Consider the following 19432-nt stretch of genomic DNA (forward strand, 5'->3'; position numbering starts at 1 on the left):
TGAAAATAAGATAGTAAATATTTATTTAAAAATATAAAGATGATACAATGAATGATACCATAATGAAATACAAAAACAGTGGAGTACCAAACATAAATGCACAAACTTCTTTCCCGGTTACAGCAGAAAGAAGTTCAAAACTCTCCAGTTACACCATTAATTGATCATCACCTGCAAACATCACCTAATTCAGCTATTTCTTTTGAAGTTTAAAATAAAAAATAAACAAAGAAACCTGATACACCTCAATCATGTTCAACGATTTAATTCAATTCTATCAAAATCAATTTTACTGACTATATAAACCAACCTCAAACTGTAAGTTCAACTTTATGCATACATTCAAACCAGCACAAACCTCAGATCTGTTCCAAAATGGTCTGTGCAGCAGAAACTGTGACAACAGACGGATCTTCTTCAACATTTAGAGCCTTAATTATTCCATCTACTACATATGCTGACCATCTACAATCAAACAATATCTACTCTTTTAAGAATTCACATCTTATATCTGTAGTCAAAGAATAGAATAGTAATACATGCATCGGACATTGTTAAACATATTTACCTTTTCATAATACCTTTATTTGGTACTACGTTACATCCATCTTTTAATTTCCTTTTTAACCATGAATTTTTGACCTCACAGTTTCAGTGTTCGGTTCAGTATAAAAACATTAGAAGAAAGCAAGTAATCTCAAATAACAAAACAAAACTAATGCTCGTGTGAAAGGTAGAATGTGTCAAATCTTAATTCAAAGAGGGTACATAACACATACCTTTCTGAACGAGATCCAAGCAACACATTAGAGAGATCAGTAACTAATTTCAAGCTTTTGTGAAAGCTCCCATCAAAGTCCCCATAAAACTCAATCTGGAAGTCCAATTTTAAAAAACAAAATGAAAAGGCAACATTCGTAACAAGTACCCAGAAGTAAAATAATTCAACCTTGGTAAATGTAAAATTGTAAATACAACATTAGACCAAAAATGTAACAATGTGCTAATTCAAATGCGAAGGAAACTACTACCCTGTTTCATTTTAAGTAACAATTTATAAGAAACAAGTGGTTTTTCACCTCTCATTTTAAAAGTTCAAATCAAAAGAATAGTAATCATTATTTTATTAATTACATTCTTAAGGAGAGGGAGATAAAAATATAAATAATAAAAACACAATCAATAAATAAATTAATTTAAAATCATATGATTTTAATAAAAATGAAATATTAATTATATTTCTGAATTTTTATAGACCAAGTTTATCAATAACTAAAAGAAATGGAAGAAGAAACTAGTAAGGCAAGAAGAGAGGGATAACTTACAGTATCTTTGCCTTGAAGCTTCTCTGCCCACTCATTCATAGTATATGGATCATTAATTCCGACACAGATAACAAAATCGATCCCCTTAGCCTTAAACTTGTCTGCATTATCCATGTAAGTTGGAACATGTTCTTCTGAACAAACTCCTGTGAATGCACCCTGATATCATATAGATATATGAACAAATTATAATGTACAAATGAATGTAAATGACATCTTACAAATAGGCTTTATGAAGTTAAATTAAACTCAAAATTCATTTTCTAAAAGTAACAGTTTTCCTTTCTTGAAGTACAACATAAACTAACAGTGTTTGGTTTCAAATTCACATCTTAAATTTATGAGAAAGAAACTAATAATAAAGTTACAAAAAGGGTCTAGGATCATGTTTTCAGCCGAAAAATTAAGGTTTCTCAAACGTGTTTACAAACACGCTGTAATAAGAAAAGTATGAAGATATAACTCACCGGGATTCCAAATATGACGACTTTCTTGTCCTGAAGCATGGTGGAGAGAGACATTAGTAACAGCAACTGAGAGAAAAGATAAAAAGGATGGGTTTGAGAATGAGAATGACAGAGATAGTGGAAAAGAAGGTGGTGGGGACCTTGAAGATATCCGTGAGAGGAGTGGTTAAGAAGTTAGAAGCGACACCTTCGTCCCATGTTCTAGCTCTTTGAAGAGAAACATTAGGTGCAATAGAGAGTATGTCAGTTCCAACTTCAACCTTTGCGAAAGAGGAAGAAGACCTGATTCCATGAGCTGCACACAATGATTTCATGACTCGCTTCACCAAAGTGGGTGTCATGGCTTCGTTGTTGGGATTCCTTTCGTTTCGTTGGGAGCGCCAATGGAACAAAACAACACATGCATTCGTTTTCTGCCTTTACATAACAACATAAACCTATCATTCTTGTCTTGTCCTTCAATTAACCTTTTTGGGTCCTGTCTTTCTTCGGCATTATTCTCTTGCTTCTTCGCTCTAAAAGTAATTCCGCCACGTAAATACTTACGAAACAAAAGAATTTTGGTCACTAATTCAGTCCTTCACTTTTCAGTCTAATTTTTCTAAAATCATGCCTAGTAATCTATATCACTTCCTGAATATGCATCTTTAATATTAAAATAAATGCGTGGCGTAAAACTACCTTGCCAGAGAAATTGCTCGAGTTGAGAAGATTAATGTTTCTCAGCCTAACATTACTGACACATGTTGTTACGTCAGCAGACTGAATAACAATGTCAAGGAAACATAAATTTCACAGCATTTTAAAAATTCATTTGGAATTCTCACTTTCTAAAACAACAAAAGTAGCAGTAAAATTTACTGTGATTAAGAACTACCATTCTTAACCATTTTTATGTTTGAAAAATGTATTGAATGCAATGTATGTTTAGCACCTTGAATCAATATATTTATTTACATGCAAAGATCTAATACCCATATCTACTATGTTTAATCTTGTTTTAAATATTTTAAGCATCAGTGGAAGTTAATTATGCATATCATGTGATTCAATAGCCAATCAAGATGAAAAAGATATTCCATAATTGGAATATCAAATAGGCTAGTGTGTTTAAAAGTGAGAAGGGCCTTATGATTTCAAAAGATGGCCATAAATTAATTATTTTTATCTTCTTAACTCATGTTTTATTTTCTTAGAAGTACTTACTGAGTAATTTATCTAAACTAACTCTACCTATAGCATGAAAAACTTAAGAAAAAAACATCATAAAAAAAGATAAAAATGTTGTTACAAAATAGAAGACATGCAATTACATACCAAAAAAATGTATGTAAGGAAATTATCTTATTTTCAATACTTAAACTTGTCCTTGATCGATAGCTCTGGTGGAAGGTCAACAAGACATGAACTTAAAAATGCAGGGTTTACCTATCCCAAAAATCACCCCTCACGCCCATGACCAAAAATCAAATTGTGCAAACTAGAATTGATATGTAAGGAAGGATTTGGTGTCATATCTCTTTAAAACACATAGTAATTAATTCCTGAATGTATCACACAAGTTAAGCTAATACAGCTAAAAGGTGTTACAGTGTAAAAACCTCATGGAAGCCTTCCACTAGTCGCAACATCAATGTATCATGTTGATTTTTAAAGTTAAGCAACTCCAAAATACCATTGAAGCTAATGAGTTTTTATAGAGTTCTTATATAAGTAACTACAATCAAGTTGCTTAACTACTAAAAATACAGTTTTCCAAATCAAAATAAAGACTTTTGTGAGTAGAAAAATAAAATAGGACTCACTAAAATACGTAAGGAACTCAAGTTGCAATGAGATGTTACTAAACTCAAGGGAAACTTCATCAGAAAAACAAGTAAGACTGTATATAAATAAAGAAGTGATAAAATACCAAAGTTACAGCTGATATATATGATGTATACTAAAAGCTTACTCAACCGAATAACCATGCATGCAGGGAAGAAGGGAGTAGTGACAACAGAAAAAAGTCCAAACTGACAACCTTGTATCAGCAGGAAGTCTTAGGTACATTTTATTGAAGACTTACTACATATAAACAAACCAACAGGAACTTTAAATCTGTCCCAAAATGGTGTCTGCACCAGAAACCTTAACATCAGATGGAGCTTCTTCAACATTAAGAGCCTTGACCTTTCCATCTACCACATATGCTGACCATCTACAAGGAAACAATAACTACTCTTCTTAGAATTGAAATGTAATCTTTAACTCAAAAAAGGAATAGACATGTCTTCTGAAGAAACCAATGTTCTAAGGACTAGTTAACCAATCAATTGGTCTGGCTTCTGGTATGGTTACCCCCAAAACCCATATTTGGCCAAAAAACAGTAAGCGATAGCAAATCAACTTGAGTCAGAACTTTTATTATTATTCTTTTGAAAATGCCAACTGATAAATTATACTTATAATGTCTATTTCCTCTTTAAAATATATATTTAGGATGATGAAAATGGTTTGACATTGTGTTAGGAACCAAGATTATAAAGAGAAAAAAATAAAGGTTTTTATAAATAGAATGAAAAGAACAAGAAATATGAGAGCACTCTCTTGTAAGGAATCAAGAATTATAAAGAGAAGAAAAGAAAGGTTTTTATTGAATAGAATGAAAAGAACAAGAAATAGGAGAGCACTCTCTTGTTAGGAACCAAGAATTATAAAGAGAATAAAAGAAAGAATTTTGTGAATAGAATGAAAAGAACAAGAAATAGGAGAGCACTCTCTCCTTCAATTCAAGGGCTAATGCTCAATCTACAAAAATCATACTTTTTCCTCTATTCTCTCTCCTTCTTTCCTATTTATATCCAATAACTAACACCTCAAGTAACTAACTCGTGACTATTCTAATTCTAACTAATTTCTCTTCTCTGTGTATCCTAACACATTGTTAATATACTTACATTGTTATGTTGTCATTACTTGGTAGTTTCATCAGTACTTTATGTCCATTTTAAATTTTTTAAACAGTGAACTTGTGACGTAAACATTTTGAAGAGTGGTCTAGTTTTAAAATATAGGAAGAAAGCAAGGTTTCTCAAGATCAAAATCAAACAGTTGTTCAAGTGAACAAGTCTTACTTGAATGATGGTATAGAACATACCTTTCAGATCGAGTTCCAAGTAATGCACCCGAGAGATCAGTAACTAATTCCAAGCTCTTGTGAAAGCTCCCGTCAAAGTCCCCATAAAACTCAATCTGGAGACAAATTTTATATAACATAAGAAAAGACAATGCACATAACCCATTTCCAAAAGAGAGATGTTAGGAACACACCCTCTTTTAAACACATTCTCTATCATTAGTTGAGATTTAAGTCTACAATTTAATTGACGCCTCTCTCTCCTGATTTGTATTTTCCAATAAATTTTAACCAACAAGAGAGAGTCTGTTCTCAACAATCTCTTCCCAAAATAAAGGAAATGGGAAAACCAAAAGACACCAAATAAAAGAAAATTAAAATTCATCGAGGTCAATGAATAAATGATAGTCAACATAGGAATTTCCATGTTTACTGAACATATTATGCTCAATCTTAACACGATGTAAAAACTAAGATATAGAAGTCTTCTTCTGATAAGCCCCTAAACCCCAAACTACAAATTAAATTACTACAACTTTCATCTATTTCATTTAACCAAGTCACTGCACCGCTGATGCATTATCTTCAAACTCCTGACTAATTCTAACAAGATGACAATGCACAGCACAAGGACATCCTACACTCAATTACAAACATGTTTCAAGATTGAATGATCTTTTAATTGCCACACAAGAAATTAGCAACAGAAATTCAACAGCAAGGGAAATGCAAATGAGAAAAGTAAAACCTCTAAGCACACGAAACTTTCTTTTTTAATAGTGAGACAAGTAGACAAGGATAACTTACAGCCTCTTTGGCTTGAAGCTTCTCAGCCCACGCATTCATAGTATACGGGTCATTAATAGCCACACAAATAACAGAATCTATCCCTTTAGCCTTAAACTTGTCAATATTCTCTTTGTAAGGAGGAACATGTTTGTTTGAACAAACTCCTGTGTATGCACCCTGAGAGATAACCAAAGCGTAAGAATTATTACTCTTAGAATAATCACATTTCTTTTATACAATTCCATTCTAGAAACAAAGGAAGCAATTATTCATCCCCATAAAACATCAATATGACAACTTTCTAGAGACACATCAATAATCAGAAAAATTGCAAGTTAACTTACTGGGAGCCCAAAGATGACAACTTTCTTGTCCTGAACATTAAAAGGGATTAAAAAAGACATTAGCAATATAGTGAAAAGGAGGGGAGGTTTGAAAAAATGGAATGGCATAAGAAAAAAGAAAAGAAAAAGAGGGACCTCGAAGATGTCTTTAAGAGGAGTGGTGGAGAACTTGGAAGCAAGACCCTCGTCCCAGGTACGAGCTTTCTGGAGAGAAACATTGGGTGCGGCAGAGACTATGTCAGTCCCAGTTGCAACCTTGGCGTAAAACCTCGTACCAAGAACTGCAGACACTGATTTCATGATCCGACAACCACCTCGATTCACCACAGCGGAAGCCATCACAAAGTTCTCGCAGGCTCGTCACTGAATTGAATCGTGTCCCAAGACAAAAATAACATTCCAATTGCCTTGGGTCCTTACTGGGCCTTTCTTAAATTGGGCCAAGTTCATGTTCTATCTTTTTAGCCCAAATTATTCTGGTCCGCATTCTGTGTTGAGTCATTTCATTGATTCGATTTTTTTTTTTAATTTATGAACAGGTGAATGGAAGTGGTGTGAAAGTATAATAAATTATAAAGTGTGAGAATAAATATGTGTCTCTATGGAAAATGATTTTTAGGATAAGGGGAGAGTAAAATGGGGGATTAGTTAGAATAATTACTCAGTAATGAAAGAAAGTGAGGATCATAATTGGAAAAAAGTGGAGGCATCAAAAATTTATTCTATAAAATTATAATATCAATGTTAAGATTTCGATAGTCTAGAGACACACTCAATTCATCATCATGTCATATTTGTATTTTCCTTAACGTGCATATCAGATATAGACAAATCAAAGATACACATAAAATAAGAAATGAAAATAATAAGAAGATATGTTTCAATGATCTAGTAATTAAATATTTGTTTCAATATTTAAAACAAAAAACATCTTACAACACACATACTCTTTAAAATTATAAAACACGAAACACACAATTCTTACAATAAACGCCTCTAAGAAAACAATCTAAGTAAAAATGTGGTTGTCTTCTAAACTTTTTAATTTGGGAGAGCTCAAGGATTTGTATCCTTCATTTGAAGTTCTAATTATAATAAAATACTTGTTAATAAGGAAAAATAAGTTTTTTTCTTATTCTTCTATTATATTTATATTATATATTGTTACATACTTTTTTTAACTCATGTACAAAATAAGTGAAAAAAATATAGTTGTTTATATAAGTAAAATCTTAATATCAAATTTCATTTATTTTTTATAAAAATTCATGTAAAAGAACTTACATTAAGGAAATTTAAGTTAAAAGTCTTGTTGCAAAACTGCTTAGACACCTCAAACAACAACAATTATCTGTCGTTACATAAAAAAATATTATTAAAAAATATATATAAAAATTAGATTAAAATTCATATAGTAACAAAAGTATACATAAATAGAATATACTTTCATAAATAAACCTATTTCAAATTTAACTTTAACATTAACCCTAATTCTAATCTTAATTCTAATAATCCTAATCATGATTACTAGGTGGAAACAAAAATTTTAAGATGATGGCAGCATGATATCTTTTAAAAATTATAAATGAGTAGAGAGAGTAGTTTGATTCTTACAAGAATAATAAGGAACATGAATTATGGAAAATATGTGATTGAGCATGGATTTAGAAGAAAGATGAAAATGTTCTTGTTGTGAAATGTAGGATGAAGGAAAGTTGCGGTAAATATCCTAAAAATCTAGGAAGCATCCCTGCCACTCTGGTAGTACCATGTCTGGCTTGTCTCTTCAGTGTGCAATGAGTGATCCTTTCAATGTGTCCCTCCATTCTTTATACCCAACAAAATAAAGCTTCTTATATTGCTTCCAACATGCACCCTTTCATCAACCTCAAAGCAAAATCGGATTCATACACCTCTTTAATCCAATACGTTGTTTTACTCAGATTTAATTACAAAAGTTATTCATTTTCTTCTATTTTTTTATGTTTTTAGTTTTGTAATAAAAAGAGAAACTTATATAGACAAAAAAAAATAAACAAAAAAATATAGAAGTTGTTATCCATATCATAGTAATATAATAGATAAACTTTAAAAAATCTGGATCAACATTATCTAAATGAAAGTTAATAAATAGAGTCTTGGTCTTGCGTCTAACACGATAAGGATTGATAAAACTTATACTTGAGGTATTTGGCTGGCAATAAAAAATTGAGACGAAAAAGAAAAGGCGTGGATAAAGAAATTCATTTTTTTCTTGAGAGTGTCGGCTATAAGGAAAAATTTTGAAAAAATGAAATATATTTAGTTTTATGAATAAATTTGAAAAATTAAAAAGGAAAATTGGTGTAACTTGCAAGTAAGAAAAAAAAAGCATTCTTAGACAGCAGATCTTGGCAGGAAGATTCACAAATTTATTATTATAAGCAAATCTGAAAGCTTATGCTTGCAATCATAAACAACACTTTTGTTTTCCAAGGCTTCTAATGGGATCTAGTAAACGATAAAGTGAAAACTATGTTAGTTTTTGTGACTTTTTCTTTTAGGTTGTCTTCCAGGAAAGTATGGTTCCAAGCTTTTCCTTCACTATTCACTATCCAAACTCTTCACTCCATCTCAGGGTCTACAAATCCATATCCAGATAAGTTCTTTCAAAAAAATTTAATCAATATTTGTAAGGTAATACAACTATAATAAATTAAAATACTCTCTTAAATAAGTATAATTTGCTTACTTATATTCTCCTAAATTAAAATCCATAAATTCACTTCAACTCTGATTTCATCTAAAATAAATATTTCTAAGGTCCAAAATTAAGTATAATTAATTTTGATAAACTTAACTTCAAACCAACAGTTATGTTAATTAAACTTTCAATCCAATCTCAACGCTAAACTTTAAATGAAAATATATATATATACATCACAATGCAAAAAAAATGTTATTAATTATGTTGTGAGTGGTGGAACTTGGAAGTCTACTTTAAATACGAACTATATTCAAAATTGGGTCTACTTTTTCTACAGAGAACACGCTTCTTAATAGTTTGTCGGTTAACTGGTGGCTGAGAGATGCTTTAGATTAGAAAAAAATAGCAGCTTCCGTTCAGGATATTTTCAGCTCTCTATACACAAATATTACATAAACACAATTTCCGTATAATAAAAATGGTGTGTTTGATTTTAAAAAAAAAAATTAACCAGAAGTGAAAAAGACAACTTCAGTTAAATTTTGATTAAAATGATTTTATAAAATAAATAAATTTTAAAACAAGTTTGTAACACTTACTCCATTATAATTTTTTTATAACGGTTTTTTTTGTAATTTCTTTAGAAATAAACACAATTACCTTTTACTTATGCATAATTCGTAAGTAAAAATATTAAAGAAATTATATAAAAAACGAATTTAATTTTTTTCTTTCATAAGAAGAGAGCTTACTTAAAAAAACAAACCTAAAAGCCATTGGCAGTATCTAGCCTTAGTTATTTTTTTTTGGATTCTTCTATGGAATAAAAAACTTTTACTTCCCCTCTGTTTTTCCCCTTCATTTCTTTTTCTTTTTCATTTCCAATCGCTACTTAACACATTGAAGCATGTGAAGAAGAGATATTGAGTTAATAGATAAATACAAATTCAAAAACAAAGGATGAACTTGGTGATGTATAGTTATACAGGGAGTAGAAAGGAAAAGTGGAAATAAAATAGTCACACTAATATCTTTGAAACAATGACAAACTTATCACAAGAAACCAGATAAGATAACAATGAAATGCTTGTCTGCAGAGGAAGGCAGCAAAACCTTGGGTGAACCTTCCTACACCATGCCTAATATTTTGGTATATATGGTTTTCCCATGTACATTATTAACCTGTATATATAAACAATACAAATTAACTAACCATTATTGCCTGGCTAAAGAATTAGATCCACAAAATTATTAAAACTTGGCGAAGAAATTAATCAGTAGAATTTGTAAGATTATGCAGGTTTTCACAGGGATCTATATAGTATCCTCTAGCCATTTCTGGATTTGAAAGAATTCTTGTTAGGAACTTGAGAAACCATTCTGGTATCTTGAGACTGCTTTTGATGTTTTGCATATGAACTAGCTCTTCCTTTCCTCTGTTTCCTTCTTGGCTGTGTTGCCTGGGGGATAAACACACCTGTCCCTTTGCTTTCTCTCCTCAAAGCATGCTCATACAGAAAAGTAAACTGTGGAGGAGGATAAATTGCCCCAGAGAAAGCCTGAAAATTAGTTTAACCATGTTAAGATTACTGTAACAGACAAAGAAAGTTCTCCCCAAAGTGCTATAATTAAGGGAAAAAAATATGCGTGGTGCATGTGTTTGAAGTTTGAAGTTTGAAGAGATGAAAGTCGTAAAAGAACCTGAAGAGAGTGAGGAGGAGAAGAATCAAGAGGGTCTTCATCTTCATCCATGATTAGGAGAGCAATTTCCTTGCTCAAATCTGCAAAGAATAGGTCATCTTCAAGTTCAACTGCAACCTCCATATCCGTTTGATCTAACTGAGAACCAAAAGAGTTTCCTAATTGGGTATAAGCCCAAGTACAAGAGTTTGTAATCTGATTTTGTGCTGTGTATCTCTCTCTTTGTTAATTTTTTGGATGGCTTAAGGAAAGAGAAGTTTATATAGGAAAAAAGCTAAGGAAGAGGTGGTGGGGTCATGGTTACAGTTGGCCAATCTGGCTGAAGCCCTACAGAAGGGTTGCAGAAGCATAATGGAAAATTGAAGTGATGTTATCCTATTTGATGAAAAAGTATTGAGAAAACAGTAGGCAACAGCCAATGTCCAGATATTCAATCCTGAATACACATGGTTGAGGATGGGCTTTGTTATCTCTTTTTCTCATCTCATCTCATCTCTTCAAACACCAAGTTATGGCTCAGATTATTCAAAAGCCTTTCATATGCACAGGCGACAAATGAATATTTGTCCCAGAGATTCTTATCCCTATCCATCTCATCTCATGTGGTTGGTTTCCTCATAGTTAAGGTTAAACCAAACAGACAAATATTACCTGCAGAGGTCGGTGGATCTACTTCTTTAACCACTTGCTATCAGGCTCCACCAGAATCTACACCATTCATTTTAGACCTTTTATTAGTAACACCAATGTCTCTTCTTTCCACACCCACACTGTTATACTAAATACTCACCCAAACTATTATCTTTTACATACACTTCACTGTATTTCATGTTTGAGTATTTTGTAAAAGAATAAAAGTTCTAGTTTAATCCATCTTTAATAAGACAAATAATTAGATTCATATATAATAATATTCAATTCAATGACAAATCATTTTATAAAAAGTCATTTAAATTTATTTTAATTAAAATTTATTAAATTATTCATAAACATATTTTTATATGATATGGTTGAATTAAATTTAAAGTATAATTATTAATAATTAAAAAAGTGAAATAAAAATTATACTTTTTGGGATTGTTTTGAGTATAGTTGAAGAATTTTTTTGCTTGAAATGGCTAATGGAGGTCCCAATTTGAAGTTGGTTGGACTTAGTGTTTGTCGGTTGTCACGTGAGGTGAACCGCGTGAGCTTGGAAATTGAGTCCACATTGTTGAGATTTGATTAATTAATATTAATGATTTTTTCTGTTTACCTTTCTTTTGAACACAGTCCATGTATTTTTGCACGTCAAATGATTTTCGGATAAGGAGCCTTAGCTCCTGACTTAGTCCTTCATTTATTTAATGTATGGAATAACAAACTTTAATAGGATAATTACATGGAATTTCAAATATTTTATAATAAAATGTATTATTTACTTGAGAAAAAAATTTAAATAATTAAATTTTTTAAATTTGATGAAACTAATTGGATTATTAAAAATTTTAAATATTTAAAGTTCCTTATATTATCAAATTCATGTTTGATTTTTTATAAATCTTTTTAATTTTCTAGCTTAATTTTAGTTGTGGTGTTTGTTTATTTGACTGAAATTTAAACACTGTTGATGTGACTATTTTTATTATAAATAGTTTTTATTTCTTGTTTGATATTAATCATGACTTTTTTGATTCATGTCAACAAGAATATTTTTTTTGGATGTGAATTAGAATTTTCTAATTGATATTTGTTGGGATTATCTACTTTTTCATGTTTGCAATGAATGTTTTTTCTATGGCTGACAACAATAATATTATCTTATTAATAATTTAGGATTTATTTTTAATATTAATTAAAAAATTAACCAACATTAACTGTGATTACTTTTAAGTTAAAATTAAATAGATTTTTTTTTCTGTTGACATTAATAACAAGTCAACAACAAAATTTAATTAACAATATTGTAAAAATAATTCTGATTAATATCCATCTAAATAAATCTGATTGACGACAAGTGAAAATAATTTTGGATAACATCAATTGAGAAAAAAAGTTTATTAATATTAAAATAAATTTTATCAAATTTTGACACAAATACATTAACGAATATCAACTAAGAGAAATTATTATTATTGATTGTGTCATATTTCAATGCTTTTTTATTAAAATATTTTATGTAATAAAATAATTGAATTCAATAAATTTAAATCACTTTGTCTAAATAAAACATATAATTATATATATTTGATCTTTCACATCTTAAAATCAAGTCATTCTGATTCATTATTAATACGTAGCAATTTTTTAATGAAATATTAAGGTAAAAGTGTAAATTATTGAGAATAAAGTTTAACATTTGTTATCATATATAATTTGTTTCATAAAAATTAAAAAATTACAAATTAAAAAAAAAACATAAGAATCAAAAACAAAAATTCAAATAAAATTATTTTTTGAAAAGTTAATAAAATTTAATATCTCTCCGTTACACTATGTATAAATCAAATTTTAATTTTGATTAAAAATATTAAATAACACTAAATATCAAACTCTATCCTTCATCCTCATAATTTAAATGATGTAATTTTAATCTTTTAATTTGTTATTGTAAAATAAGAGGAGTTAGATTATCGGTGTTAAATGGCAGGTATTTTACTGTGTCATTTGAAAAACTATATTGAAACTATTATTATTATTACTTCTCAAAAATAATATGTCATAACTGTTTATTATTATTATTAAACAGGTGCTATTTTTCTGTTTTGTTTTCTTAACTTTATTTTAGCTTTTATATAAACTATATCATTCATCTAATAAAAATAAATAACTAGTAGTATTTTTTTTCAATATTTTAGTTGTGATATGGTATTAAAATTCAAGATATTACTTAACTTCTCAATGTCATATTCAAGATAAAGTATTTTGATAACTTTAAATTTATTTTTTTGACAAAAAAGTTGCTCGACATAAATATAGTGTAACATCATACAATATATTAAAATTATATTATTTAAACATTATATGAATATTTTATTATGATAAAAAAAAAGACATTTAAGTCTGTCTTATCTCTTTGTACAAGCAAGATTCACTAAAAAATCTATTGTCACTGTCACTATCCAAATTTTAAAACAAAAAAAATTGAAAACAAATTTTTACCACGTATATATGTGGTGGTGGGGGTGAATACGTGATTTGGGGAAATATAAGAGAGAGAGGGAGAAAATGCATACAGTTATCAAGATAAAAAAACAGAAATGAAACATTTATTATTTTATTTATTTATTTTATTATAGTTTTTTTCTTAATGACATATCACTAACCTTATCCATTTTCTTTATTAAATTACTCAATTTATCTTTAGTTGACACTTGTCCATTTTATTTATTTAGATTATTTAATTTATTTTCAGTATTATTTATTTTACTTATTTACATTATTTAATTTATTTTTAGTTGAATATTGTTTTAATTTATTTAATTATATTTATATTAATTATGTTATCTCATTAATATATCTGTATTATTTTAATATAATATTATTATTTGTTTTATTCAAAAAATAAATATGATAAAATAATTTTAAAAGAAATATGAAAGTATAATAAGGTCAATAACCAACCTATTAACTTTTTAAGAATTTATACTTATTGTTTACTCGTTCAACCCTCCTTAGTTTAAGAATGAATTTTCTCTTTAAATTGTTGCAAATCCAGTTTTTCATAAACTTATCAAGTTTTTCCATAAACTTATCAAATTTTTTCATAAACTTATCAAGTTTTTTTCATAAACTTATCAAGTTTTTCGACATCCACTACCATGTTCTCTGTTTAAACTTCTTTGAGTAACTATCTCTTCAACTAATTGGCATTTTCACCAAAGTCAACAATATCACATTACAACTATATTATCTTATTACAAGAAAATAATTATATTAATTAAAAATTTCTGTTATACTTTTTAGCTTTATTTTATTTATTTATATTTAAACCGGATCATTCATTGCAATAAAGCAAGCAAGTGGCAATGTCATTCATTAACGATTTTGGGATGTTTTGGTTTTGTTATTATTATAATTTAAAACTATTCTTATTCCAAAATTTAATTTGACTGCAATTGACAATAAAATTTGAAATAATATTCATATCCACACATTTGGAGCAAGGTGCTGAGTAGTTCAAGAAGACAAAACATCTGATATTATGTCAATGTCCATGGTTAAGTGGAAAGCGAGAGGAACCTTCCTTGAATACTATTCAAACTTAGAAAAAATTAATACTTCATTTTCAAAATTATTAAATTCACAGAAAAAATTAATAAAACTAATACTTCATTTAAAAGTAGAAATATCAATCTGTTAAAAACTTTTTTTCATGTTACTAAACTGCTATTATTGCGTGACAGATAAATGACTTATAATAATTATCGAAATTTTCCTAATAGTAATAATATAATATAATGACAACCATACACGTATATATAATCACACAGCAAGCATATCTTTGGTAACCTATTAATTAAGCAAAAATAAAGATGATATTATTGTCTACAAATAATAGCACTGAACACTAAAGTATTTAGAAGGCAAAAGAAGACAGTGGCAAATCGGGAAAATATTCTCTTATGTTGATTTTTTCTTCATAATTATATTATGTGAAAATTGTTTGTTGCGATAGATATGTGATATGATCACGTGGATACCGAAACAATACATATTAACTCAATTGTTTTTCTACTCGCAGAAATGAAGTTCTAAAGTGATATGTAAGTTCAATAAATGTACCAGATCTACATCCACTAAATATAGACATTTTGATAGTATATAATTATATACAAATCTATTTTATAAATTAATTTTATAAAATTAAGTTAAATTTAAAGTTTATTTGTAATATTTTATTTTAAAAATTATAACCAGTGCTGTCTACAAGCTATTACGATACACATTGACGTGGTCTTGAAGATTATTAATTCGTATTGAATTCACAAAGTCAATAATTAAGGAAACGTGAGACAATAGGATAATAATGGATACATAATTAATACGATGAATATAATGAAAACAAAATTTAATACCAATCCTTACTTTCTGAGTCAGAGAAAAAGATAAATACTTTGAACTTATATTTCATTCTTCCAAGAGATACTTTAACACACTAAAAAAACAATTTTACAACTATTTTTAATAATGATATGTATTAGTATTTAAATTAAAAAAATGAAATGGTGATATAAAAATATCACTTCTCTACTTCTTTTTCATCTTTTTGCATTCTAGTACTTTGTTAGTTTTATTAAAAGAATCACTATTGTAGTAAACTATTCCAAATAAAGAACACAGTGATTATCAAAGTCACTATATATATTTTGGACTATTTTCACTCTCTGTAAAGATAAAATACAAGCGCAGCTTGTTACAGTCCTGACATGGTGACTTAGCCTGCTCAGTAATAATAGTACGCTAAAGTAGTTTCAAAGGTATTAATATACACGTACTTATGTACATACTTTTCTAGCACAGACAAACTGTGAAGATCAAGGTATTTTCATTTGAAGTGGACAAAACAAAACGACAAGAGAATAGCCAAGAATCAGTCTTCTGTGCTTGTGGGTGACTAAACAAAACCACGCATCAATTTGTATTGACTAGCCATCGATGAATAAGTTTGATGACAGGGTAGGAACAGTTAACCTTGTGTAATCAGTATGGAAAATTTTTTGTGACCTCAAGCACTGCTAAAGTAAAATGGTAGTGGATGGAACCTTGAAGTTCCAGCCCTGAAGTATATTTGAGTGACAAAATTTTGTTCCAGCGATATCTGGCATCAGTAACCCCACCAACTTTTTAAAAAAAGGCTTAAATTTCTGAAACAGGAGAATCTTTTTATCGTCCTTGCTGATTGCATGTTTACACAGAGAAGTGATAAATGTTCACCCTAAAGAGGGCTGGATTCTGATTGTGGTGGAAAAAAAGTGATGAAGATGCTCTGGAGTTCAATTTTCAACTGCATAACTGACAGAATATTTTCTTTTCTAACACTATTGTAAGAAAGGTTTCCCAAGACAGATGCTCGGTGAAGGCTGAAAAAAGACATATAATAGGCATTGTATTTAGCTCCAAAATCTTTGAAGCAGAGACACGTAAAGGAAGGTCATGATCAAATCCTACACTTTAGATTTTGCCGGGTGGTGTGTCCTCTTTGTATATGTCATGTCTCATGCCAGTTGGTGCTTCTTAGACAAATGTTAAAAGCTAAATGAACATTACCATTTTAAACAATTGACTTAGTACTTCGTAGTCCTTCTGCTATGTGTTGTGTCTCGTGGCAGTTTGGGTGTCATGCAGAGACGTACACTTAATCAGACATGACATTTCAAATCATCGTAGGACACTTCAGATTTTTCACTGTTGTGTCCTTATTGTATAAGTTGTGTCTCATGCCAGCTGGTGCTTACAAGACATGATCCCTAAGCTACATAAGAATTATCATTTCGATATTTTCTTTATAAAGAACTTGAAAATGGAAACAAAGAATTTAATGCACTGCTAATAAAATGTAAATGGTGGTGAAGTACAAGTGCGGATATGAAATTTCTACATTGCATAAAAAACAACACCTTGTGCCTGTTCTAGAGTTTTGTATATTCCAAAATTCAAAACTCCCACACCATCAGCGATGCTTGGAGTCTAGAAGCTATGATGATGGAAGAGTTGCAAAAGGAAAAAGGAGAAGAAGGTCTTCTTTCACAACAATTTGCAAGTTGTATGGTCGTTGTTGTTTTCTTCATAAGCTTAAACTTCATAATATTTTTCACTTTTTACTTGCAAAGAATATTTTCAGGACCTGCAATGTAATGAAAGAAAAAAAAAACACACAAAAAATAGTCCATATTAAATTATGATAAGTGTAAGTAATTTTTATTACTAATCATAAATTTAATTGAATTATTTTAATCAATTAGTTAATATAATACCCTATTTTAGTGTAAAATGTAACTTAATAATTACGAGAGTGAGGATTATGTCATATATTTTATTAATAGAAAACATTAACAATTTATGGAATGATATAATATACAAATAAATATAAATATATATATATATATATATTATTCCTAATTCATTTTATGAAGTAGGTATTCATTATATATGTGGCAGGTATTTAGATAGAAAAAATGGTTATGGAGTCAATTAATAATTCTTCTAGATAAGAGTATTGACGATGTCAAACCTACAACATGTATTTGAGGTCGGTTAAAATTTGAGGGAGCTCCTTCGGCAGAAGATACTTTGACGCTTAAGTCAGTAAAATCAAAAAATATAATGAGTATAGTATAAATTATGAGTTGAGAATAATCTTTGTGTTGTGTATTAGATGATCCTTTCTAAAGAGTATAATTTGGTATAAATAGACTGAATTAACCTCTCTACCTTTAGTCATAATTATGTCTTAATTGAGTGATTAAGACTAATTGTTTGAGATCCATTGACTTGTATTCCCTCATAACGTTAGATACACAAGTCAAAAAATGATTCATAAATGACCAACCATCGGGTCAAACCCATGACCTTACATGCTCTCATCCTCGGACGTAGGCCAATGAGACTATGGTGAGTTAAAGATTGATAGATGAATCATTTGTTATATTCCATCGAGTCAAGTTCATGACCTTACAATAATATTATAAATAGATATACAACAAAATTTTAAAAATTAAAAACAAATAAACATGAAGTATTTTTAGAATTATATATGTTACAATAATGTTAACTGATTTAAATGTGATTTAAATGGATTCAAAGTTTGTATAATGTAATTTTAGTATTTATTTCTGATTTTTAATGTTTGTTTATGTTGGCTTTAAATTTTAAATTATGTTTTATTTGAGATTAAATTTGTATTTATGTTACGAGTTATAAATATTTCTAAAACATATTAAAAAGTTATTTTTATGATAATTATAATCATAACTAATATATAATACATATTTTTATATAAATGAATGTAGAATGTATATTCTCTATATCAATTATGATAACAGTGAAAAGGTTTTACAAATTATATTCTATATTTTTTTATAATTCAATATTAATTGTATATATATTTTATAATTTACGTGTCTCAAAATAAAACACAAATTTTCATAGCACAACATTTTATTCATATAGATTATTCACGATGAAATATCTCAACATATACATTTTAAACATTTACACATGAATTTTACTCACGGGAATTACTAGTTCATATTTTTTTAAGTTACGAGTGTCTTTTTTATTCCTATCATTAGTTTATGACCTTTATTAAATGTAAAAACGACATTTATAGTTATATTAAGCATATCAAACTACTTCTTATCTTATTCTAATTTTTATAATAAATATTACAGGATATAATTCTAGTTTTGATATTGATACATATAATATATAATAATAATAATTTGATTTCACACGTATATCACTCTTATATTCTTATCCATTATCCATTGTAATATAACTACAAAAATTAATTCATTACAACGGAAATCACTTTGCATTCTTATCGATTCTATGCTTCTACAATTATTGATCGTAAGGATAAAATCAAACTAATAATTAACATTTCCGCAATAGAAAGTTGTCAGAAAAGAAAAATCATTTAAAACAGTGCTATATTATACTATAATTTAAAAATATAAGAGTGTTCTAGTCTTATCTTATTTGAATTCGAATACAATTATCCATAAATTTGATGGACTTTAAAATCTAATTCATTTGTTTATTATTCCTAAAATTAAGAACATATTTTTTTGGGTAATCCTAAAATTTTGATATTTTTTAACTAACACGATTATAACTTTAGTTCTGGATATTAATTCAAACCAAGTTCATTGTTTAGCTAACATTTAGGGTATAATGTGCGTAAATAACAAAAATAACATTATCCATCAAAATATGACAATTAAATTGTTAATGTTAGAATTAAAGGTGGGACTAGAAGCAAGTCCTTGAGATATGTTCATAAAAACTTTAACCATTAC

General features: G+C 28.7%; 3 protein-coding genes across 6 annotated transcripts; all 3 read right to left on the reverse strand.

Moving 5' to 3' along the window:
- Nucleotides 1-2333, reverse strand: LOC137832252 (peroxiredoxin-2F, mitochondrial-like). 4 transcript variants are annotated; one of them, XM_068640310.1, is made up of 6 exons: nt 1933-2333; nt 1793-1822; nt 1326-1484; nt 780-874; nt 359-465; nt 1-171 (listed from the first exon to the last, which is right to left on the reverse strand). In XM_068640310.1, the coding sequence occupies exons 1-5, from the start codon at nt 2131-2133 to the stop codon at nt 360-362; spliced, it is 591 nt and encodes a 196-aa protein (XP_068496411.1). In that variant the 5' UTR covers nt 2134-2333; the 3' UTR covers nt 1-171; nt 359. The 4 variants fall into 4 exon arrangements, with proteins under 4 accessions (XP_068496411.1, XP_068496412.1, XP_068496413.1 ...); XM_068640311.1 differs by having other exon boundaries at nt 311-465; XM_068640312.1 differs by having other exon boundaries at nt 1326-1471; nt 1793-1858; nt 1980-2274.
- Nucleotides 2334-3652: 1319 nt separating this feature from the next.
- On the reverse strand, nt 3653-6440 carry LOC137832251 (peroxiredoxin-2F, mitochondrial). Its single transcript, XM_068640309.1, has 5 exons — nt 6179-6440; nt 6044-6073; nt 5718-5876; nt 4932-5026; nt 3653-3992 (listed from the first exon to the last, which is right to left on the reverse strand). The coding sequence occupies exons 1-5, from the start codon at nt 6380-6382 to the stop codon at nt 3887-3889; spliced, it is 594 nt and encodes a 197-aa protein (XP_068496410.1). The 5' UTR covers nt 6383-6440; the 3' UTR covers nt 3653-3886.
- A 3294-nt stretch (nt 6441-9734) lies between these two features.
- LOC137832254 (uncharacterized) lies at nt 9735-11181 on the reverse strand. The gene is made up of 2 exons (XM_068640314.1): nt 10431-11181; nt 9735-10288 (listed from the first exon to the last, which is right to left on the reverse strand). Exons 1-2 carry the CDS (start codon nt 10551-10553, stop codon nt 10058-10060), a joined length of 354 nt encoding a protein of 117 aa, XP_068496415.1. The 5' UTR covers nt 10554-11181; the 3' UTR covers nt 9735-10057.
- Nucleotides 11182-19432: the final 8251 nt, after the last annotated feature.

This window comes from Phaseolus vulgaris, chromosome 6, assembly GCF_000499845.2.
Source record: "Phaseolus vulgaris cultivar G19833 chromosome 6, P. vulgaris v2.0, whole genome shotgun sequence".
Classification (NCBI taxonomy): Eukaryota; Viridiplantae; Streptophyta; class Magnoliopsida; order Fabales; family Fabaceae; genus Phaseolus; species Phaseolus vulgaris.

Bases quoted from the DNA above. Each gene is read 5' to 3' on its own strand.
- LOC137832252 (XM_068640310.1), bottom strand. From the start codon at position 2,133: ATGACACCCACTTTGGTGAAGCGAGTCATGAAATCATTGTGTGCAGCT. The intron at 1,823-1,932 runs GTCCCCACCACC...ACCATGCTTCAG, and splicing joins CTCTCACGGATATCTTCAAG to GACAAGAAAGTCGTCATATT. The intron at 1,485-1,792 runs GTGAGTTATATC...ATATGATATCAG, and splicing joins TCGTCATATTTGGAATCCCG to GGTGCATTCACAGGAGTTTG.
- LOC137832251 (XM_068640309.1), bottom strand. From the start codon at position 6,382: ATGGCTTCCGCTGTGGTGAATCGAGGTGGTTGTCGGATCATGAAATCA. The intron at 6,074-6,178 runs GTCCCTCTTTTT...TTTAATGTTCAG, and splicing joins CTCTTAAAGACATCTTCGAG to GACAAGAAAGTTGTCATCTT. The intron at 5,027-5,717 runs GTAAGTTATCCT...ATTTGTCTCCAG, and splicing joins AGCTTCAAGCCAAAGAGGCT to ATTGAGTTTTATGGGGACTT.
- LOC137832254 (XM_068640314.1), bottom strand. From the start codon at position 10,553: ATGGAGGTTGCAGTTGAACTTGAAGATGACCTATTCTTTGCAGATTTG. The intron at 10,289-10,430 runs GTTCTTTTACGA...ACTAATTTTCAG, and splicing joins CTCCTCCTCACTCTCTTCAG to GCTTTCTCTGGGGCAATTTA.